We start from the raw sequence: 24062 nt of genomic DNA, 5'->3' as shown, positions 1-24062 counted from the left end.
TGTGGCTACCAAACAACAAGAAAGGACACATAAAATTACGCCTCGCCCTAATACGCCACCTAAACCGGTTGCACAGAATCATAAAGAAGCAACGCTAGCGCTGCGTCACTTTTTTCACATCAAAACCTCTTCCACGTAAGCCACGGCTGCTTTGGTATGCATATTTATGGCGTTTTAGTGTAGGACCTTGTCTAAGCTTTCTTAAATAGCCATGGTTCATGTTGGGTTTGATTACTTTTTTTACTGCTTTGTTTTGTTTGGGTGGGTTCTTTTGATACCTTCCTTGTTTGCCATTAATGCGTTTTGTTAAGCCTGCCTTGGTTTCCCGTCTCCTTTTTCTTAGCAGGTCTAAATATGTAACAAATACTAACATCGATTTTTCTATTCTCGCGGCATACTGGGGCAATGTGGAGGCAATAAAGAGCAATGATCTGACATGGTACTTCCTAGAGGGCGGGAAACTGATCACTATCTTCACAATGAAATAGGGGGCCCAATTCTCTCCTCACGGATATGATGAAATAAACTGAGTGCGCGGGTGTTTGCGCATGCCAGAAATGCGCCCAAAACCTGTCTTCGCATTTCTTGTTCTTGCTATCAAATCGCAAGTAACCGCTTTTTTGGTCATCTTAACTCCATTATTACACTTTTCATCAATTTTGGGGTTCCAAAGATTGCTTTACCACCGGTATAGGGAAGCCTTCCGCGATAAAACGATGTGTGTGGGCAATGCGCATTGCTGTTGCTCACATCGAGGTGTGTCAGTGTTGGCAAAAGGGCGGCCGAGATGGTGGCGAAGCCGACAGTCATGACGCAATGCAGCTCCGACCGAGTCATGCGCGCCAGGTACGGAAGCACCAGCAACGGAGCCTCCGCCTGCGAATAGCGGGATGAGCATTGCAAGGTCACAAAACTATATCTTGTAGGCCCTTTGTAGCCAAGTGCAGGTGGTACAAAATTCAAAGCGGGAGCATGGAAAAGTTATATGGCGTTGTCACAAATTCACCCTTAGAGCGTGCCATTGTTGTATAGCCACTTGATTTATTGGCTTTCTCCTTAATGCTTCCGGAAAGGCCCCTAGAACCATCTGGTTGTACGGGCGTTTATCACTCGTCATTTGGTGGCCTACGCCTTAGAGAGAGAAAACATTTTATTGAGCATCTCCTTAGGTCTGGGGACACTCGTGGCCGCAGGCATGAGCCGAGCGGCGACGTCGGTAGCTCGGGTGACCAGTGTGATTTGCACGCCTGGGTCCGGGCTACGCAGTGCCTCCGCTCACTGCTCTTCCGATGTGATGAGGGGTAAGCTATTTTGAGGGCAGGCCTACATTATGTGAGGTAGATTGGCTGGGGCGCCGCATAGGGGGCTATCAGGCGTTGGGTATATTGACGGGTCAATACGTGTTAGCCTTGCGGGGTTTGGGAAGGCGTTCGTTTGTAGGAGGCGCCAGACGTGTGCTTGCTCGTTAGTTAGGTTTTTTTTTTTTTACGGCCGGAGGGTAGACCCGGCGGCAGAGCCGGTAATGTTGCGTGATTTCATTGTAGAACACTCTTCTGTTCCTTGCAGATCTGGCTCCGTGGTTTGGATACAGGCTAGCTCCCGCCTGGATGGTGAGGCATCGGGCCATTTCGTGAGCTGCCTCGTTTCCGCAGAGTTTTATATATATACTGGAAGAAAATCTGGCGCCACTCTCTAGGCGAGCCACGCTTCGACTAGCGTTCCGTTATGTACCGGGAAGGCATGTTTGTCTTGTACTTGGAATGGCTCATGAACAATCTGAAAAGTTGGCTGTGGCTGCAAAAAAGCAACGATATTACTAGAAAAGATTATTCAAGATTGTTTTTTATTATAAAATTGAACCTCCAAAAAAATCATTTGTCAGTGATGCTGCAGAAGCTTCATGTATGAACAAAAAAAATGTCAAACTTTTTTGTTGCTTTTGCCTTCGAGACAAAAAAGAAGCCGTAAAGCTAGCTAAGCCAAGTACGCAAGGAACGTGTATAACGGCAATGGCGCCGCCATAGCGAGCCGCAGCGACAGATGTCCCTATTAGCACTACGGGACGAGTAAGAAGCCGCGCATCCACGCCTGAAGGAGCGCCATCTCGCTGCCAAAGTACACCAGAAACGCCAAGCGCATTGCGGCCATCAGAAAATTACAGTACTTTCTGGAAGGCTACATAACTTTCTGCCTGTTCAGCGACGGATGACTCGGGAAACGAGAAAGATAGAAATGCTACTTCGGCGGACGTTCTTTTGGTTGTGATTTAACAGGGCAGCGGTTTAGCTCGGGCTGTGCCGAACGTTATCAGAAAACTCGGCTCGGCTATGTGAAGAGGAGGAAGATGCTATGCCAAGAAGTGTGAAGGACAGTCTCTAGGAGGCAAGGGGCCCACGAGCAGGTACGGGAGTGTCAGCCTCAACAGGGAACACTTCCCGTGGTCGAAATTGAACCTGGGTACCTCGAAGTATGAAATAGACGTCTTTCCGTTTCCGTTATCAACATATCCTTTGGGTTGATAGCGCCAGCACTTTTTTGGACTTTGGCTGACTTGAAGTGGACTTTGACAATTTAGATTTTGGCCTTTAGGAGGGCGGGTTGTGGGCTTTAATTTACCTGACTTTGCAAAGAGAAAGCTTCGATTTTTAACTATCTTTCTCTGAAGGGGCCGACCTAAGGAAAGCCATGTTAGAGCTCTTGAAGGCCACCAGCTCCACTATTTTCTCAGTCTTCGCATCTCAATTGGAAAGGTGGGCGATTTTTTTCTGCGGTGTTTGCACGGCTCTAGAAATCACGCCCGCGCTGAAAGCAGAGATGAAGCAGTCGCGTTGCAACGCCGTGATGCTGCTGTGGTATTACTCCATGTGTGTTTGCACGGCACCATTGACGACCCGCATTGGTGTAACTGCAACGGGCTCTAGAGTATTCGAAATCTGTGTTCGACATCGCACAGCCTGGCTGGCACCGAAGAAACCCTTCGAAGATGGCCACTTACCCCATACACTGGTGTATAATCGGCCTGGTCGGTGAATATCGTAAGACTTGCGTGTCTTACTTATGCATCGGATTGTTTATGTTGTAGTTATTTTTCCTCATTTGTATTACTCGTTTGTTAACTCTCTTGTTTGTACGATTTCTGTAACGTTTGGCTGGCTTGCATTTTTCCTATGTTTAGTTACCAGTTTATTTGAGGGGGACTCACGTCATCACCTTCCTATAAGATTTAATACTTCATGAACCACTGGCTTAAAAACCACCCTGAACCAATACAAAAGGTTCCGCAGATATATAAAAATTGTCCTCACAGCGCAGTTTGCTTATGTCATACATACATAACATCAGTACTAAAATTTAAAAAATAAGCATGTAATACATTACTGTAGTCTCTTGCTCTACCGACGGAGCAAGCCTCCCTGGAGGGCATTCGGCAGGCATTCTCAGATAATGAATGGCAGCCTACGATTGTCCTTGAAGAAGACAATGTATGACAGCTGCATCTTGCGGGAACTCACCTACAGGGCAGAAACTTGCAGGGTCACTAAAAGGGTTCAACTTAAATTGAGGACGACTCAGTGAGCAATGGAACGGTAGATAATAGGTGTAAGATTAAGAGACAAGAAGAGAAGGGAGTGGAACAAACGCGTGTTAAGGACATATTAGCAGAAATTAAGAAGAAGAAATGGGTGTGGGCAGGGCATGTAATGTGAAGGCAAGATAACCATTGGTCATTAAGGGTAACAGAGTGGATCCCTAGAGAAGGCAGGCATGGCAGGGGATGGCAGAAAGTTACATGGGCAGATGAGACCAAGACGTTTGCGGGAATAAATTGGTCGCAAACAGCACACGATCGGTGTAATTGGAGATCTATTGGAGGGGCCTTTGTCCTGCAGTGGACGTAGATAGGCTGATATGAATAACATTACAGTTCAGTTAGTTTCCTAGATGGCGCTCGCTCCCTAGGAAGCAAGTTTTTTTAGTACAGAAGTGATGTATAGTAAAAAACAAGCAAACTACGCGATCAAAACATTTTCGTAAACTTGTAAACCTTTTTCTCTAGAAGCAAAATGGTTTATACAGTAAGTGCCATATGAATGCGTTCAGGTGCGTCCCCCCTAGCTAATTGTCTAGAACTTCCCGGTGCATTGTTTTTCGCGGGATAAACTTGGACCTCCGCTATTATGGCACGGGGATATAAAGAAGGGACCCGCCATTCCGAAGAAGGCGTTTGCCAGGGCGACGATAGCTTCGCAGCTGGTGATGCCGAACAGGTTGTGGACCAGCCAACCCGTTTTGGCGATGACAGGCGAGACGACGCCGTAGTGCAACAGGAGGATGGCCAGGGCGCCCAGGAACAAGACTCCCGGAAGCACCTGCGCATGCAGAAGGCAAGCGAGTTCAAAGAAATGAGACGTCAGGTATAATCTGAGAAAATTAGTTTTTGCAGTAGATTCAACCAACGCAAAATGGTTTCTTCCTAGTTTTTGGTTCTTTAGAGCGCTCAGAAATACCAAAAAAATGCAACAAATTTGTAAAGTTCCAAATAACAGGCACAGACGTTAAGTTTACTGAAATTCGAAACCTTCAGTGCTTCCCTCTTCTTTATCGTGTTCCTTCTCGCCTTCTTTCTGGGTATATTTCGCAACCCGCGCAATAAACCAACCAGTTGTTAGTCAGCGCCTTGTGTCGTCGTTTCCTTGTCCCGTCTTTTTGCGCTGTTTCGAATTTCAGTTTGCACCACTAACTAGCCCAAACCACCGTTCTAACGTTAAGTTTCCGTGAATTCGGTGTGTTTACCAGATAGAAACCGCATCATCGACATGGTCACTTCATCACAATTACTTAGTTAATCTGCTCGAATCAATCGAAAAGAGAGCCGCCCGTTTTATTTCTCGCCACTATAATCGCAATTCAAGAATAACCGATAAACCTTGAAATTCCATTACAATCATTACAATTTCGTCGCGTGGTCACTCTTCTGTGTCTGTTTCACAAATACGTCCATAGTGATAACCCCTTCCCGCTTCCCCTCCAATCGCCTTCACGTAGGTTGTCACGTTTGCACAATCAGTTCAGCTTCAAGCCTATCTATAAAAACACACTTGCAGTCGATTCAAAGGCTTTACCTCGAGCCATATCTCATTAAATGATCTTCGTGACGATATCACTTCTCTATGAATCCTTGACAGATTCCGCGAGCAAATAAATGCTCATCCTTCCTAAACATTTTTGTTCCATATCAGCGCTTCCAACATACTTGATATCGATGCCTTTGTATCTTTGTTTGGTCTTTCAATTTTGCTATATTTTGAATGCTTATAAATTTTTAGGGTGTTTTTTTTAAGAAATATATAATGATCTTCTTAGAATCTTGCTTATATTTACTTTTCCAATGTGTTGGCTATATGTCTTCAAATTTCCTCCTCTTTGTATAGCCCGCCTTACTACTTGGAGCCCGTAAATTTTTTCTAAATAAATGAATGAATGTATCAGAATGTAGCGATCCCTATATAACGAAAACAACTGTACTAAACTATTTTCGTGCCGAATCGAAGGCATAAATGCAAAGAAAAATGGAAAACTTTGGGTTTAGGCTTACGAATTCGCCTTGCTTATTTCATGGACCGTTTGAACAAACTAAGTATCAATTCTAAGAGTCCTAATCGGAAAAGCAGTAATACTTCCAAAACACCTAACGCACAACAAAAGCCCTCCCCTCCGGAGAATACTTCGGCATTCCGCTCTGCAATGACGTCTGAATAAGGCAGCTGTTCGGTAGACAAAATAACGCACAATCTCTTGAGTAATTACGGTAGAACCGCTTAATACAAACCACAATTGTGTATCACATTACGAAGCCAGTGACTTCGTGAGTGCTACCACGATTGTTTCGTAATCAGCGTGGAAAATGGCAAATAGCCAAGTCGACACTTTCCGGGCGTTCTTCGGTAGGGTAATATTTGCACATGAGTCCATCGGAGTCGTCTCCACGCCATTGGTACGACACTGTGAAACAAACGCCTACAAGGCGAATCGTGCAGGCGAACCACAATCGCTCACCCGCCTCACACATGATTGAAGCCGAAGTGCCTGCCTCGAAAGTTTCTGCATCTATTGTACGATCATTTGCAGCCCCCATCTATCGGGCATGGTACGTCTGTCGACTGGCCGTGCTACCCGGTTCCTATATTCAGGTGCAAGAGGCATATTACCAACAGGTTCAATGCTCCTGGCGATTTGGCGCTGTCTCTGCAGCTCTAGCATACGATGGAAGCACATTACATTGTCAGAGCACACAAGAGCATATATTAAGTGCGATCATGCAATTAGTCGGCTAATTATCCCCACCAGTCCACAATGCATCAAATGAAAAACTGCACGTGTACCTGAATGGCAAGAAATACGCCCCGTGCATATTGAAAAGCTTTTTGAGGTTATCCAAATGGACTAAGTATCTACGTTCTGATGCGCACGAAATATTTTACGATATATGAAGGTGCCATACCAATAGATGTGCAAATTATCCACTGTTGGGAAACGTGCCGCGAATTATGGTGGAAGCCACCCAAAGCCAACCGCAAATTTAATTAACACATCGCAAAGCCCATCAAAAATGAGCAATGAAACACAGCGCAAGGCAGAACAGAAAATGGCATCGAGCTTGCGACCAACTTCAGACAACGATGTGTATGAAGGAGACTCTGCCGCTACTCCGAGCCCTATAAACCCAACCACTACCAAAACCACGACTGCACAGAAGATACACCGACTGAACCTAGGGTATGACGACGATCCAGAACTTAAAACCGTCAAAGAAGCATATCTTGTTCCATGTACCACCACAATATAATGACTGCAGTAGCGAAAATATTCCCCCATTGGTGTGGAGTTGAATATAGCTTGGCTGAATGCAGAAATTGCCAAATGTACGGAAATGAAATACCAATGGGGTGTATCTCGAGGTCCACCGGCTGCCTAGAGTCTTGAGAGAGCGGAGAGCGCAAGTCACGATATACGAGCGTCGGCCACCGCTTAGTTGGCGTTGATGAAGCTGATGGTGATTGGCATCGTGTAATTTGAGAAAGAAGGAAGAATTGTCAACAACTAAGATCAGGCGACACCCTGCTTAGATAACTTAGGGGTGAGACCTCCAGGGTGAGACCTTCATTGAGAGATGCACGCAGTATGGACAGTGCAAAAACCGTTGAATCATACCTGGAAAACAGGGCGAGCTTCATTGCTGAAGCAGGAAAAAGGATCGCTGAAAGCAATATACGACCAATCACGCCCACCGCATACATGGGCAGTCTTACGAAGCGTATGGTGCACAGCGCTTTCAAGATCTACTTGAAGAAGGTGGTGCCATGCCGTGCAAAATGATAGGGATTATAAAGCATCCATCAATACAAGATGCCTCCTATCATTCTGTAAAATATCACGGCTGCACTATGGTTGGCCCAACTCGAGGCCATACCAGCAGTCGATCTCGAAGAGCCACTTGATTGCGTGTACGTGGACGCAATATTAGGGGAGTTAGACTCCAACAACTGTGGACAAAGCCTGAAGAAGTAGAGCGCAATTTTTCTACGAGGACGTTACCGCATTCTTTGCATTGGTGAACATTAGAAACCATCTCTATCCCATCTGAAACGAGGCATACAGTGAGAATCCTTAGTATCTCTCATCTTATCAACTATGCAGCCATAATGATTAACAGGGTGCTATAACAGATGGAAGACGTGCATTACCTCATGTTCACAGCTTGCACCTCCACTTGGTTCAATGCAAGCTTCCAGACATTTTGAAACACAATTACTGTGGCGCTCAATAAAAAGCAAGCAGCAGCCAAAGCAATTGGCCTGAAATGATCATCAGAAAAATCGGAAGTATTCATGGTCGCGAAGAGAAGAGAGAAACTACCCCGCCCATCCAATTTGTCGACAGGGATCAACAATCCCTCTCAGCAAACTCTCACGATCCTTGGATAACACTTCTAGGAACGACGATGGGAGCCGCACCACCGTCCACTGAATTTTCCGCTAGCGAAACAGCGCATCAAACGAGTCTTCAATACGCAGAGGGGGGTTAAAGATGATTGATTGATTGATTGATTGATTGATTGATTGATTGATTGATTGATTGATTGATTGATTGATTGATTGATTGATTGATTGATTGATTGATTGATTGATTGATTGATTGATTCTGGGGTTTAACGCGCCGACGCAACGCAGGCGATGAGGCGCGCCGTAGTGGAGGGCTCCGGATTAATTTTGACCACCTGGGGATCTTTATCGTGCGCCGAAATCTCGTACACACGGGCGTTTTTGCTTTTCGCCTCCATCAGAAAAGCGGCCGCCGCGGCCGGGAATCGAACCCGCGACCTCGTGCTCAGCAGCGCAACGCCTTAGCCACTCAGCCACCGCGGCGGGTGAGGGGGTTGAAGAACGCCGTCTACTCTGACATAAGGGCATACTCATTAACATGTCGGATAAAAAAGGCTATTCTTTATATAAACACCAACAAAGCCGAACGGCAAAAACTAGACACCACACTTAGAAATGCTGCCAAAATATCTTTAGGACTACCCGTAACAACCAGAAATAAGAGCATTAAATACATCGACACTACAGGTATAACAGAGGAAATCATAGCAGTCCACAAATACAACACACCTAAGAAAATAAGGGGAACCAGGCCGGGATTTCACTCCTGGTATCGATGATGCCGAAGAAATAGTGAACGAGTACTTCAAGTCAGAATTTACACACAGACAACCGCTTAAGACAGCCCCTATTCCGGACGATATCGACGCCACTAGACATGCAGAACGAAGAGCCATCAGAGCTAATACACGAACTAGAACTCGGAAAGAGAACCCCAGCAAATGCGGGCATACATGGATGCAGCAGGAAAATGCATCTCATTGGCTGCTGCACCGCATGGAACCGACAGAGCAGAAAATATTCATACAGAACGCAACAAACAGCTCATCTCAGCGTAGGAAGTGGCATTATACGCAATTGGCAAAGCTGTTCTACATCTGGCCCAAACAGCGCGCCCCCAGGTGGCACACCTGTTGAAACATATTAAAGGCACATTGAAGCTTCACTGGATTCCTGTTCACGCCGATGTTCTGGTAAACGAAAGGGACAATCAGCTCGCCCACAAAGCCTCCATCAGGACTCTCAGCAACGGATCCAAATTCTGACACCTGAGGTACCGATTCACCCACAACTTCGCCGTAAACCATATCTGCGAACGAGCGATGCGTCTGCTTCCAGCACCCTACAACAACTTAACACGATAGTAGCAAATTCTATACACACAAATACCAGTTGGAACAGTCGACGCTCCAGAGCGGCAGCGTTATCACAGATATGGTAAAATAACACATCGAACTACTTACAATGCAAAGTTGCGAATAACCCACAATAAATCTTTTGAGAGTTCCCCAATACACCCAATTAAAAAGACTTCAAATCGTGAAGACACCCAACCCGCCTTCCTGTCTGGGAAGGAAGTGGCTCACGCCGCGTCCCACGCTCTCCTTACCGGCCACTCCCAGATGAGGCCGGCCGCACCAACATCGCCTACGGCGGGTCACCTGCTCTTACCCCCTCTCCCATAAACCCACACCACATCCTGTACCACTACGGGGCCTCCCGACACCCCTATCCGCCTCCGCACCCTTCGCTCTCCGTTTCCCACGTCCACATCTGGTAAAGACATCTGACTCACACCTACTGCAACCACGCCACCCTCCACCTCATCTCCCCCACATACAATTTACTCAACTGCTCCCCTGCGACACTCGCAATATGACCCCGCACCATGTGTGAATGCGAACATTGAATTACCCCCCACCGGATTGCCCTTCTATAGAGCGATGGGAGAGCACCTTGCGCAGTTGCCAGCTCGAGGACCTGGAAGCCCTGATCTCTCGGGCGAAGGCGGCGGCTTATCTGCACGGCCTACCGGAATAGGATGGCTACCCACCGCTCCTAACTCTTTCTCTCCCTTGCCCTCTCCATCTCTCTGAATAACGGTTTTTCACTCCCTCACTCACTCACTGTTAAGCGGCTCACCTCATCTACAACAGATTTGGAGACACGCGAGCTTCATCTAGTAAGCCGTCAGCAGATGCTGGGATCGAGTTTTCTTAATCTTGCAACGCGCGCTACGATTCTTTTCCACGTTTATTTTTCAAAGTATTTTCTATCGCTCTCTAAAGTAATTTGGTTAGAGAGAAATTATGGCTATTAGGTGTAGGAATCGAGTGCCGCAATTGAGGAACGCGAACGAGCACGCGCTACCTACAGCTCTGCTCTAGCTTACTGAAGGTGAGTGACAACCATTACAGCATCCGATGATCGCACATGACTGAAATTGGATGCGTTGAGGGTCTTCGACCAAGGAACATGCGTTGGAGACGTGTTCTGAGACCCACATGAGTGATTATACTATACGAATGACAGAAGTAGTATCGGGCGAGTTGAAAGTATTGTTTCAATAAATGTCGTCTTTGCCAAGTTAGGCGTACGTGACTATGCGTCCAGTCAGAGTAACAAAAAGAGAAACAAAGCTCAGACTGCACCGAAGAAAAGCCACATAAAAACAACAAAGAGGCATAAGTAGCGAAAGAAAGGGACACAATCTTTTTTGTACTTGTGTGTGTTTTCTGCGCTGTAGTCTTAGCCGCCTGAAATGTACTCGTCCGAACTTCAATCGCAGTATTGAAAGAAAGGAAAGGCACAACAAAAAATACTGACAGCCATAAGAATACATGTTGAGGAGGCAGGTTCGGGATGTAGGACTAATGCCTTCGCGATCACTACTTTGGAAGGATTGCTTCGGTGTCCTAGTACTTCTTTTTCCAGTCACTTAAGTACTTTGTAGTGGCCTGACGAACTACCCCAGTGGTTTATTGGTTGCTGCAATATTAGACGTTACTCTTCAATCTGCATTTTTATCAACCTAATCCAACTTGCATAAAGAAAGCATTTCATATAAATACCCCGGATTTGGACATAGGTAGACGTCTTGTTTCAAAATTCGTTTGTTTAGTTCACTACAAATGCTCAACTAAGCAAGATCTCATCACAATTTTGCAGAGAAAAAGACAGCATGAGGAAACTTACAACAAAGGCGAAGCTGATCGGGGCAGGTACAGCCCAGCCAGCCATCTGTCCAGTGCTCAGGTATCCCAGTACACCCGCAGCGCCGTGTTGGGAAAAGCTCATCAACCTGCACGCAGACATACGTTTATGTCACTAATTGATTGACTGCGAGGTTTAACGTGCCGATGCTACACCAGGGCTATGAGATTCCCAGTATTGGAGGACTCTGGACTATTTTTGACCACCTGTTGATCTTTAAAGGAATGCTGAAGTGAATTTGCCAAGCTCCCGTTTTTGCTTGCACTGCGTAGACTGGCTCAAGTTAACGCACTTTTCATTGTGTATCCTACTGATAAACAGGTTAATATTTTATGAAGCCCGAAATAAAACTACTATGCGCGGTCTGCGGTGGGCGCACCAACTAAATGTGACGTCAGGAGGAGATGCGCCGCGATTGGACGATGTCGAAGCCTAGCATTCAAACACGATTCGGTATTGGTTCTGTAAAACAACATGCTTGACATCCGACGCTATCGTTGTATGGGCATTCTCGATATCTCAATAATCGTCATACCATGCTTCTGCCATGTTGTCGGCTGTAAAATATTAAGATGAGCCTCCCAGGACGGCTTGGAATCGTAGCAATCACTAGCTGAGGCCTACGCTGTGGATGAACGCCCTCCGCGTCCACGCAGACGCTCAAATGACATTCGCTTTTCGCGCATATTCCGAGGTTGCCTCACTCATGCCTGTAAGGTAAAAAGCGTATTCGCACCAGGCCAAGGGTCTGCTGGTTCTGGCCTGTGCCCACTGCCCGCAAATAGTCGGTGCTTGTGGTAACAGGACGCCGACAAGAACTCCCTGGCGCGTTAGTCTCAGTCTGCGCGCGTTCTGCGAACTCGCTCGTGGAGCAGTGAACGTTACATACCGAAAAGGGTGAACGTAGTTTAGGAAACATTGGCCGCAAACGAAAAAACCAATTTACAATAAAAAGCCACGTACCCTCGGGGAGTCGAACTTGCGACTTGCAAAATGACATTCCTAGCGCTTCAGACCACTCGGCCACGGGCCAGCGATGCCGATGATGAATATGTAAGGTCTATGATGTATAACCAGTTTACACTTTTATTTAGTTTGAGCATTTCAAGTACCTTAGGTGACTATTTGTTGTATAGCGCTCGTGCAGTAAGCGTCCACCAAACATCTCACGTCAAGCAATTGCATTTCTTAGAAGGAAAAGCGTTCGCAGATGAGTGGTCGTGCTGCTGACCGCTGTGCTTGTTGACCCAGCGCAAAAAAATGTTTCCTGCTCCCTAGTTTTACGCTGTCCGGTAAAAGATTCAGATGATTTTATTTCCTTACTACCTACATTGACTTCGCTGACTCTTCTCCCGCCTTCATGTGGTTTTAAAGTTTCTTACTAGCGTACCAGTCAGCAAAGCGTCGCATGCGCACTTGTGCAGCGCTTTTCTGGAGCGACGCGGATTCGCGGCTTGATACAGTGCACAAACGAACAAAGTAAAGAAAGGCACATTCTTCCATTCACAAACGTTTTGTGGCTTAGTTTCAACTGAGCGAGCGAATAGCGACGACCGGTCGGCGGCAGGCGGACTAAACGCTGCGGTGTCTGACTCTGTCGAAAGATCGGCGAGCCCTGCAGTAGCGCAGTGAAGCTAAGTCATATCCCCCTGACGTCACACGAAAACGCCACAGAAAATGGGCGAGGATACAGAGACGCGGACAGCATTTTCAAATTGATTTTTTTAATAAACAAGTTACCGCAAATGCGCTCCGGGTGGTCGAAACATGGCCTATGGACACCGGAATACAATTTGCGCTAGTAATCCCTTAATGTTTACAAACAGCTTCAGTGTTCCTTTAACCTTCGCCGAAATCTCGACACACGGGCGTTTTCTCTTTGGCCTCCACCAGAAAATCAGGCACCATGGCCGGGACCGAATCCGCGTCGTTGTGCTCAAATGCACAGCCCCTTACCAACTGAGCCCCACGGCGAGTTTCCATGGCACTAATTCACCAAAAGCAATTAGTAAAGGTGATATTATATTAAGTTGATATTGTTATGGGTTTTGATATGGTATTGATAGTGGTATTATATAAACTAAAATCGGTAGAAAACATTATCCATTACTTTGGCAATACCCATTACTTTCGCAGTACCCCCAAAGCCGCACGGGGACGATCGTACCTACCTTGTTTTCTTTCACGCAGCGCGCGCACTGTTTATCCGAAAAGCACCGTCTCCATACCATCCCACCGGGGCATGGAGGAGTTGCGGATATTTCTGCCAGCAGCATGTCAAAAAAACGCTTAAAACCGGTAGAGTAGCCGTGGACGAAACGTGCCGGTTCGGACCACATTATTCGTCGCGATGAAAGGTCCTCCTAGGAAGACAAATCGAGGATCCGGCGCACTCACGCAGGGTGCATGCGTGTTCAGACAAGCTGCACCCAGGTCTGGTAACGAAGCGTGGTAATAGAATAAAAAATGTAAATATGAAAAAACACCATAGTGTGTAAGCATGCTGCGGGAAGCGCTAATTAACTAAGGGTGCACCCGCAAGCCGCCGAAGTCAAGCAGCCCCGCCTCTCATCGCCGGAACTGCGAGGAAAAGCCATCCAGTAGTAGGATATCTGCTTCGTGACGCTAATGAGGGAACCCATGACGTACATGCGTTCAAATTGCGGCGTCCAAAAAGACGAAAGAAAAGGTGGTAAAGGGGCGACAAACTTTACAACAAAAGTGTAAGCTTTTCGCTAGACGTACTAAGTCATGCTTAGCAGAGATGACGCTGACCTCCCAGCCAAACGACCGCGCTTGCTCATTTAGCTTGCTCAAAATGCTTTCAGGACCCCCTTAACTCCACTTTAAATTTCTGGCTTTATAATGTCAGAGCTTCCTCAAAGCAACCAAAAGAATTTATAGGAACTATTACTACAAGTGCCCGAAGTGGCATCATGAGGTGGTTTTTTCAGGCCTGCTTCCGAAATGTCAAAGGAAGGTGGGACAGATGTCTACCCTTTATATTCATAATTATTCTGCCTGTGTTCGGGCATAAATAAGGGTTTCTTCGGTTAGTCCCTAATGGCCCCTACGATGTGCCGTAATAATGCATGTTTCCTGGGATATAGGTAACGGATTTGTCACTGATTTCATGTTTCGATCACACTTTACACGCTTTTCGTGGCACATTGTTTGAAGTGCAACATTTTGGTCAAACACCGCGACGTACTTCAAACAACGGAATGCACACTTGTCGTAAAGACAGGTTTTGCGATTTGTGCACATTTTCTTCTTTGAGTAACTTTCTGTGAGCGAAAAGCGATACCTCAAGGAATGTACCAGAAACAAAGCCCGACACCAAACGTTTTTCAGGAGCCTCCTTCTTTACTAAGGAGGCCCACTGGTTATCGGTGCACCACTCGCAGTTTTGCCAGCCGTGTTTTACTCCTAACTGTTATGGAGAACGTTAAAAGTACCTTGAAGACCAAATACTAGTTGCGTTCATCAAAAAAGCTGCTTTGATCCGATCGCAGGAAAATCAATTTTATTGCGAACCTTAAATAATCGAGACATCAAAGGAAAGGTATTCAGCAGTGGAGATTCCATAGCCACTTTCCGGCGATTTTGCCAAGACGTCACAGAATCATCTGCGACTGGCGGCTGGCGACCTAGTCTACCGACAAAACGCGACTTGGGAAATTGCAGTCAGGCCTCAAGTTCCATTTTTTCATCTCACCTAAATTCTAATGCGCAGTTAACCGAATTATCAAACTGCTTTAATGCCGGTCCACAGCCCGTCACCCTCGCCCGTAGGAGTCCCTATTGCAGGCATTGAAATGTTGTCCAATATTTGTTGCGTTTTCTTGGTTAAAGTAACGTCTTTCGTGGCTTGAATAGAAGTGAGTCAGCTAGCAAAGTCTAGTTCTTTCAAACAGAACAAAGTTCTATTTTCTTCACGGGCCCTTCAATACTCCCGGTGTCTCTCGGTAGCTCGTCCCTCAACCAGCACAATGCGAATGTACATGGTCTACGCGAGCGGCTGAAACAAGCTGTAGGAAAGCTATAAGAAGACGGGCTCAAAAAAATTAAAGCAGTTATACTCAGTGCAAAAGCTGTCGGAAGTGCAGAGCACTAATTCGTCATAATAGGCTGTAGCTCCGGTACCCGCTCACTGCTACCACCCAGTGCAATTCAAGTTTCCTGCCTTCGTCGTGCTCGCGCGCCACCTGCCTGAAACTGCACCAGCTGGAGTTCTTTTAGGCGCGAAGCTCCTAAAGCCATGGGTCTGTCCATTCCTTGTGTCTCGTGGTACGTGACCGCCGCATGCTTTCGGAGATGTCGCAAAGTGGGCCGCGTTGCACGCGCAAGAACCGGCTGCAACCTGCAGCGCAAACTCGGCACCGGGAGCGCGAGCTTGTCTGTGTTCGCCAACGGAGGCGCGAGCGCACGTGCACTGCGAGGGGGAGATCACGCAAGAGATCACGCCTCGAACGCAGACAGTCGTTCTCGGAGATCGAACGAGACGCAAGGACCTTTGCTCGTTTCCTCTCGTCTTGTTCGGGCACACGTTCGCCCTAAATAAAAGTTCTTTCTTTACCGTTGTGTCCCATCCTACGTGACAAATTGTGGTGGAGGTGGGGGGTAGTTCTCGATGGCGCGGGGTCTTTCACCAGGTCGGGGCCTGGGAGCATTGACTCCGAAAATAAAAGTTGATTTGTACAATCTACGCACACCGTCTTACGTCTTTCTTAATGATGTAATGGGCGAATTTTCACGGGAGAGTTACGGTTACCGATGATCTCCCCCTCTCGAGCTTCGCCCCACTAATCGTCATTCATTCCGTGGATATGGCGTGATTTTTTCCTTGCTTGCTTTTCCACTCGCACGTGCCGCAATTGCACTGCCACTTTTTTAGGGCGCATCCCTTTGGCGGCCGTCTCTGGGCTTAGCAGCATTGTCGTCGTAACAGAGTGAACGATGGCAAGTAAAAGAAAATGCGAACGGTGAGAGAAAGGAAACGAGGAGAATGTCACAAAATTGGGAAGGGAGGGCGGTTCGCCCAAAAGTGTGCGGTGGGGAAGCGGAGCGGCCAGTATGCATGAGGCGATCGGCGGTGCGACCCTTGGCAAAAATCGAAGGGGGGCGTGCGCGTGACTATAATGTGCGTTCGCTTAAGACGCATTTCGCGGTCCATTTCAGAGACTAACTTCGCGCAGCCGACGCAGGGGTTTATCATCACTGCCGTCGTAAGAACCTACAACTGAGTGCTGCCTCAGCGCACTGCTGCTTTGCCCAAATATCTCATTAGGCAGTATCGTAATGTACCTACAGTTTTCTTTGCGCCTTACAACAGTGAGCCTTTTATTTGGACAACCGCCAGCAGTTGAGGAGCTTCGAGTGCTTGTGACTATGTAAACCGCTTGGCTTTCGAAGTCTCCGAGTTACGCCGAGACTACAGCCGCTACGACGGAACGCTATGTGGCCCTACTTGGGTGCAGCGAGCGAGCTACGACGAAATGGCGAGCCCCTAAGGGCTCTGCACTTAAAAAGACCCGTAGATTTGGACGTGGGTTCAACGCAAGCACGTTTTTTCAAATGACGCGGGTACCTTGTTATTAGGTGCTCGACGCAGGACAGGAACTCGTATCCAGCGCCAATGTGAATAAAGAGGAGCGCCATCAAGTGGTGTGCGAAGAGGGCGGACAGCGGAATCGCCCATCGGATGCTTCTCGGGTGTCGAGAGTAGACGCAGCAGCCGGCCACCAGAACTAACTGCCCTGCTGCGCAGATGACACCCTCCATGGCGGCGGTGCTGTTCAGCGCAGACCGGGCCAGAAGCGCAGCGAAGCACGCCGTCCAGAGCACCCTGCGGCAGCAACGCACGTCCGCAGAGACATACCCTAGTATTCTGAGTCCTTCCTCCGCCACAGCCTCGAGGGAAGCATATCCCTGAAATCGATTCCCCTTGCCTATGCACTGTGGAATCGTCCCCACAGCCTAGTGTAGGGCGCAAATGGAGTAGAGGAGGAACTCAGAATACGACTCAGTTCCGGGTGGTGCGACGATCATTGGAACCTTTTAAATATTTTTCCTGAACGAACCACCCTCTGTTCGCGCTCAAACTACACACGAAAGTCGCATTTTGTTGTCTATTTTGTTTGACACAGGGAACAATGAAAGTGCTTTACCGTTTATTCTGGAAAAAAAAATAGAAACGGTTTTCGCGTATGGTAAAATGGCAGCCGATTTGGAAGTGCGAGCCAGCGAAAGCTGATCTTGAAACGACGGCGCCACCTGGGGTATGCAGAGCGAAACGCACGTTTGGGATTCACGGTATGAAGGAGCGAAATGGTGCAGGACACGATCAGAAATTCTCTCGTCCGTAGTTTAAGACAACCACAAATACTTGCATAACTGCTGATACCAATCTTAACAAAATATTCGCACAGTTCATCGTTGTCAATAAACTTTGGATTTGTTTCCTCACCTGATTTCACATTTTCTGATCGTGTGCTGGCTTTGCCAGGTTATCCCGCTCTGTCAAATCAGATTCACGATTCTTTCTTGTCCTTGCTTGTTTTCCTTTTATTTGTTAGGTTTTGCGTCTCTGTTTGTATGTGCTTGTCTGCCTGTCTGCAATCGCGAAGCATTGAGATGAGAGCTTTTTCAGCAGAATAAACGGCCGCTGCGGTGTGTTTCTTAGTAATGACGAAGTCGTAGGATCGAGTACACAGCCTCTTCAAGAAAAGATTCGGCGGTCGAACCCCAAGCCTCCCTTGTGTGTTTCGCTGGAGTGACGCATTGGAAGCGAAGGGATACTTACAACGAAAATCAGTTTTTGCAACCTTGCCGAACAATCTAAAGTATTCTATCACACCACTTTACGTTTTAATGGCATGAAAGTATTGCGACATGCACTATTGGCCGCAAAGTCGTTAGGTTCGGTTACAAATACCGATTGTGTGTATAGGCGCGTGTTGATTTTATACCAGGCTTCTAACCAGTATGGAGGTTTATTGAGCATAACGAGTAACGTCTACAGTAAAGATACAGTAACACTAGGTTCGTTGAGTCCTGGAGGGAAATTTGGTACATTTCCCACAGCCTTATCTCCCCAATATTCAGATATGCGTCATAGGAAAACTGCGCTCAAGAGAGGAGGAAAAACAGGAGTAGCAGGAGGCGACAACTTTAGTTAACAGTAAAATCGAATTGATTAGTGGCCAGGTCCTCAGTCCAGGACAAGAAAGCAAGAGTAATTTTCTTCGATTCATAGAACGCCATCCCGAGTAGACTAGGATTTGTTCTTTACGCCTAGAATGGGTGGCAGCAATAAAAAGATATTTGGAAATATTCCTCGGTTAATATATGCACATGTACTATTTATTGCGTTTGTTAGCTAGTATATCACACCTTCAACACCGTAAGCATGTCATAATTGTTTGTGTATCGTTGCGAGTCAGTCCGTTATGATAACGATTGTTACGGTAGAAATTCGGAGCACAAAAGCCGCCTTCGAGTACTCTGGACAACGTAGGTTGTCTGGAGCGCGACCGCGGTGGCGTAGCACAAACCTCATTATATCTGCATGTAAATCAAAAACGTACGCTGATAATATGCATCTTCTTAGACGCAGCGATAACGAAAGCGAATTTGTGAAGAATAGAATGTATGCCATAGAGCCTGAAGAAAATATCCGCACGGTCATTGTGATCCTCCCAAACATCCCGAAACCTACTAATAAGACGTTTGTGACGTTGCGGAAATATAATGCGTTGGGCACAGTAGGAAAAACCTGATACAAGTCAACAACTAAAGAAATAGAAGACAGCCGCTTTGGTTCCTGCTATGCAATTTGGGTATAGGGGCCCTCTCCTTGGCACATAGCACTAGAGTGTTCAGTCTTCATAAGAGGATAACAAAAATACTGTATAGAAGCCTACGCATTTTGAATACTTTTCGAGGAGCTCGGAGCGCTGAACCTCGCGTATAAGCTAGAAAGGACCAGTTACGCAGCATCTTCTTACCGATGCTCTGATAAGACTTGTTCGCTCTCTCCTCGTGTGTTGCAAACTTGTGGGAGATACAGCTTGAAATTATTAATATGTGTCAGAAGCCGGTAAAAATACCTGAATTACTAGAAATATTCTTTTTGATGCATAAAGCATCAAAGCGGGAAATTTCTAGCACTGGCGCTGCTGCCCGTCACAAGCGGAGTGTAGCAGACGACATCGGAGCGAGTCCCTAAGCTGACGTCAGAGCCAGGGGGCGCCACTCAAACATCTCACCGCCAATAGTGGCGCGGGAAACAACAGGTGACGGAGTAATTTTTTTTTCATGAGTGGACGTAGTATAGCATTTAAAAAAAATCAAGAATCTAGTATTTTTTTATAAATGAACACTGCATTTATGTATTAATTTTTTGTCTGATATTTGCGTAATGTCTTGTTGTTAAACATTGTTGACAAGTATGAACATTCACACCGTAATTAAAAGCTTAGATTTGGCTGTGGGTATATAAGACAATTGCGCAGTTCCTCCTTTCCTTTGGCCGAGTGGTTGAATCGACTCACAGACAGGGAGACGTACAGACAGATCGAAATTTCTGCATTTAAGAAGCCCAAGAAAAACTATCGTCTTCAAAACGTAAATAAAGGCTGCGCAGTAGTGGCGTCAGGACTTGGCGTACATGACGGAATGCCACCTCCAGCACCTGGAGACGTGGTCGTTTACTGTTGCCGTTAAAGCGAATCTGCAGCACTGCCGATGAACGCTTTCACTCTTTTCTTCGTGTCTGGAAGCACTGCGAAACCTGTAGTAACGCCAGCCTCAAGCAGCACTGCGTAATTTGCTCGTCCCAGCGAATGTGCCTTCCGTTTCTGTTTTGCGTTTGTGGCTTTCTTTTTAAAGTTGCTATCGAATGCCTACATTGCTGCGACTGAAGGAAATACACGGCGTGCCGGACAGAGGCGGCTGTGAGCGCAGCATTTTCCCACAATAAAATTGCACGTTGCGCACGCTTGCGCATTGAAAAGGAGGGGCGATTTCTAGACCAGTTAGCACCACTGCCCGCAGTGTGGCGTTCCGGCGACCCACGGGGCCAACGAGACATGGCGTAAGGAAAGACAGCCGTAGTAAATGGTTCGGCTCCTCCCGGCCTTTTTAATTATCTCCAATTTAATTGGTCGGGCGGCAGTTTCGAAGGGTAACGTCTTTTCGTTTGCCCCACTGAAACTGTTCTTTCGTCTCGGTATTTCTTATATTACGTTACTCTAAATACCTTCTTTATGCAGGCGTCAGTGCTCGATTAGTGATAATCCCAGCGTTTGGTATCTGAGACAGGGCGCCGACACTTAAGTAAATTCAACGTTACAAGCCGAGGCCGTGATAAGCGTGGCTTCTTTCGCCATATAAATGGTGCCCTGAACCAACAGATATCAAAAATGGCGCAGCTGCTTGCGAGGCAGACACCTCGGTAATGACGTAACCCGAGCGGCCCAAGAGCACAAAGACCGGGAAGGAGAGCGAAATCTCTTGCCAAGTTTCTAAGTGATCTGATAGGTATTAAGCAGTAAGTTTTGCTTTGGTACTTTGTGATCCGCTATTTTAAGTGCTTTATGTGTTGGCAGACCACTTTCTGATGGCACTCAAATGGTTTCAGAAAGTGGTCAGCCAACACAGAAATTTGGTGGGTTGGAAAACGTTGATAAAGTGTCACAGGATCTTTTTAAATGCACCTTTTGGGCGCCACAGTTGCATTGTCGATTAAAAAACAAAAACAACACAGGTGTTTTTTGTTGGCCAACAGGTTGCGCGTATTGAGAACACAATCGCGAGATCCCGTTCTTAGCAAAGAAGGCGTAGCAGAACATGTGGGAAGGCGTCCTTGTGTACTGCAGTCAGAATACCAGCCGGGAGAGGAATTATTTGCGGCCCGAGTCGCAACGGAGTTGTTTTAGCTTGCGGTACGTTTATGACGGAAATATTAAAGTAGAATTGAAGTCAAGCGTATGTGTAGTACAATAAATACATGCACGAAGCACGAATAAATTTACGTAAGCCCAAGCGCTTGTTGACAAGTTTCAGCAGGCGAATGTGATCGTCATACTTAAGTGCGCTGTCTTACAACATGGATTTGTGCTCTGTGGGGATAAAGTTTCTCATTTTCAATGGGAAAGAACCGACCGCTGCCGGAGCCGGCGTCCAGGTTCCTCGGCTGCGATTTGCCTTTCCGAGTATATGCTACGCCTGGCGAACGTAACCCGTTCGCGAAGCATTGGATTGAATTCCAGCGCGTGTTTCTGATGCTGGCTCCCGCGGTATATGCTGGGCCAGAGGAGGAAGTAAACCTTGATGGTGGCAGTGGTGAAAACTTTCTTGCAAAAAAATGTCCTCCCGCACGATATTCCGGGGTTCCGGCTGTCAGACTGTCCCATTTCATCAGATGGAATCGACCGGGGCGCAATCATCAAGGTAACGCAAGCTTTGTCCCGACGCCCTATTCCCAGCCGTGAACACACCTCGAGGATATCTGCCACGTCCCCATCTCGTGCACTATCGGCTATGCCTGAGAGAAGCCGACAAAGCCGGGTCATATGCCCTCTTGCTTGACCTGGTAGCAAGCACTATCACCGGTTCTTCGTGGCCTTCCGTACGTCGCAACTGGGTTTGCAATTAAGGCCACGCTTGTTTAGTCTACTGGTCCTTATCACGTTGCAGCACTATCGCGCAAGCCAGTGGTTTAATAAGTGGTCCACCACGAAAAACATCCGACAACCACTGTTGCTATGTTCAGTTCTGACACGTAGTAACACGCCCAACTACAAATCGTGATGTTCACAAGTACAGACTGCAAACTTGCACAAAAGTTTCAGGGTGGTTGCCCATATGTCCTTCTCCTTATCGCTTGTCCATGTCTCTAAGAACAGTGCATGCAAGTTGAATTTCCCAACCTCGCTGCATCTAAAGGTAAAGCGTTGTGGCGTATGGGCCGCCATATTCTGAAGGGCGACCCAAACGATGTAGGAAACGAATTTGGCGTGCTTCGCCATCAGTAGTTCTTAAGAACCAGCCGCGGTGGCTCAGTGGCTAAGGCGTTCTGCTACTGAGCACGGAGTCGCGGGTTTGCTTCCCGGCAGCGGCGGCCGCTTTTCTGATGGAGGCGAAAAGCAAAAACGCCCGTGTGTACGAGATTTCGGCGCACGTTATTAAAGATCCCCAGGTGGTCAAAATTAATCCGGAGCCATCCACTATGGCGCGTCATCGCCGGCGTTGCGTCGGCGCGTTAAACCCTACCATCAATCAGAAGTTATCAAGAGTTAGAACGGGCCCTCTGAAGTGGCTGAGTGGCTACACCATTTTGCTGCTTAGCATAAATCGCGGATTCAATTCTCATCATTGAAGGTGCCGTGAAGACAACTTGCAAGTTTGGTTCATACGCCTGCATTGCCCCTATAACAGTAATAGCGATTATATCGCAAACTTCAAACATATAATGAAGACATGAAAAGATGTGAAACAGTAGGCCACCTCGATTACCAGTCCCGGATAGTCTGTGGGCTTCCCGAGATGCGATCCGGCGCTCGATTTTCCCGTGCATTTCTATGGGGCTTCCGGTCCTGACGCAGTCCTCGGACTACCCCTGGACCATCGAAGACTGGTAACTCTAGGAAGCCCAGTGGCGATGCTCTAGCCACTTTCCGGCAAGCTCTCTATGACGCCACAGAATCTTGTTTCAGCGATTGGCTGCCGCCGAAACCATCGCTAAGCCACGTGACATTACGGTTGCAGTGGGGCCTCTAATTACGCTCGATCGCGTCCCTTGAATGCTAACGTGGAGTTCGCCCACTGAAGATCACGCTTTAGTGCTGACACATATGACGTCACTTCTACCCTTAACACGGTAATGAATCGCGAAATTTGAAATTGTTTAAATAGTTCTTCCGGTTTTTTTTTAAGCTTATTTTGTGCACGAGAGAAGGCTGGAGTGAAGCTGTGTGAGGCACTTACCCTACACCTTTCAAATTAAAATGGCATTTTGTCTTCAAGGCCCCATTAAGGATTTGCATAAGGGTGCAGGCCGAACATCTGCATCAGTGTGATTCCAGTCAATGTTATGATTCCCAAGCAGTTAAAATTAATTTGTGGTTCTCCAATAATGCACGCATCGGCGCTTAAGTTACTGTCTTTCAGCACACAAAATTCCAATACCAAGTGGGTTGGGAAGTTCATAAAGGGGAAAAAGAGCTCACGGCTTGATGAACGCGTATCTGTTCATGACGTCGCCGATGACGTTGCCCACTCTGACGAGAGTGTCCACGAGGGGCGCCCAGAGGCCAGTTATTCGCAGCACGAGGAATGCCGAGTACGAATGAATGGCGACCAGCATGATGACGAGAAGGACGGGGTCAGTGCACGAGCCACTTCCCAGCGACAGGTTCTCGTGCTGCACCCAGAAGCGCCAGGCGATCCAGCCGGTGTATGCGTGAACCATAGCCCACGTCGCCCAGCCCAGGACGGAGCGCAGACGCTCGAGATGTCCGCTGGCCGGACCCTGACGTTCCGTCGGGCCTGCGAAAGCGAGCACTGTTAGCCGGGTTGACTACGACAAAAGAAGACATGGCTGGAGTTTTGCTTTAAGGACCTGTGGGACAGTTTTCAGACTTGTTTCGGGTTCGAAATGCTTTTAGAGCGACCGAAACAAGGGCTTCCAATGCATAGATTTGGCAACCGTGATATATCCTAGGCAAATATTGCTACTCTAGACACTTCAGAAGACTTAGAAACTTGCTAAGGCCAGACTCGTTCCGTGGCCGCTACCATAACCTGAACCACTATGAAAAGCCCTGCTGTCGAAACCATACCTGGGAGTCTAGCTCTGGCTAGCGAGCAGGGTGCCGTGGGTGCCTTATGGACATGGCTGAA

General features: G+C 47.3%; 1 protein-coding gene across 1 annotated transcript in view; it reads right to left on the bottom strand.

Annotated features, from left to right (window-relative positions):
• Positions 1-23631, bottom strand: part of LOC144168241 (sodium/nucleoside cotransporter 2-like) — a 37047-nt gene extending 13416 nt beyond the window's left edge. Inside the window, exons 1-5 of the mRNA XM_077697268.1 lie at positions 23390-23631; positions 16747-17004; positions 11139-11244; positions 4209-4370; positions 751-876 (exon numbers count right to left, since the gene is read on the bottom strand). Coding sequence (XP_077553394.1) covers positions 751-876; positions 4209-4370; positions 11139-11244; positions 16747-17004; positions 23390-23631 — 894 coding nt within the window. The remainder of the gene's footprint in view (positions 1-750; positions 877-4208; positions 4371-11138; positions 11245-16746; positions 17005-23389) is intronic.
• Between the last annotated feature and the right edge of the window lie 431 nt (positions 23632-24062).

Source organism: Haemaphysalis longicornis, unplaced genomic scaffold (genome assembly GCF_048455015.1).
Source record: "Haemaphysalis longicornis isolate Haplotype H1 unplaced genomic scaffold, Haemaphysalis longicornis Haplotype H1 scaffold_2, whole genome shotgun sequence".
Taxonomy (NCBI): Eukaryota; Metazoa; Arthropoda; class Arachnida; order Ixodida; family Ixodidae; genus Haemaphysalis; species Haemaphysalis longicornis.
Note: the sequence above shows the minus strand (reverse complement) of the source record. Positions and strands in the feature narration are given on the sequence as shown.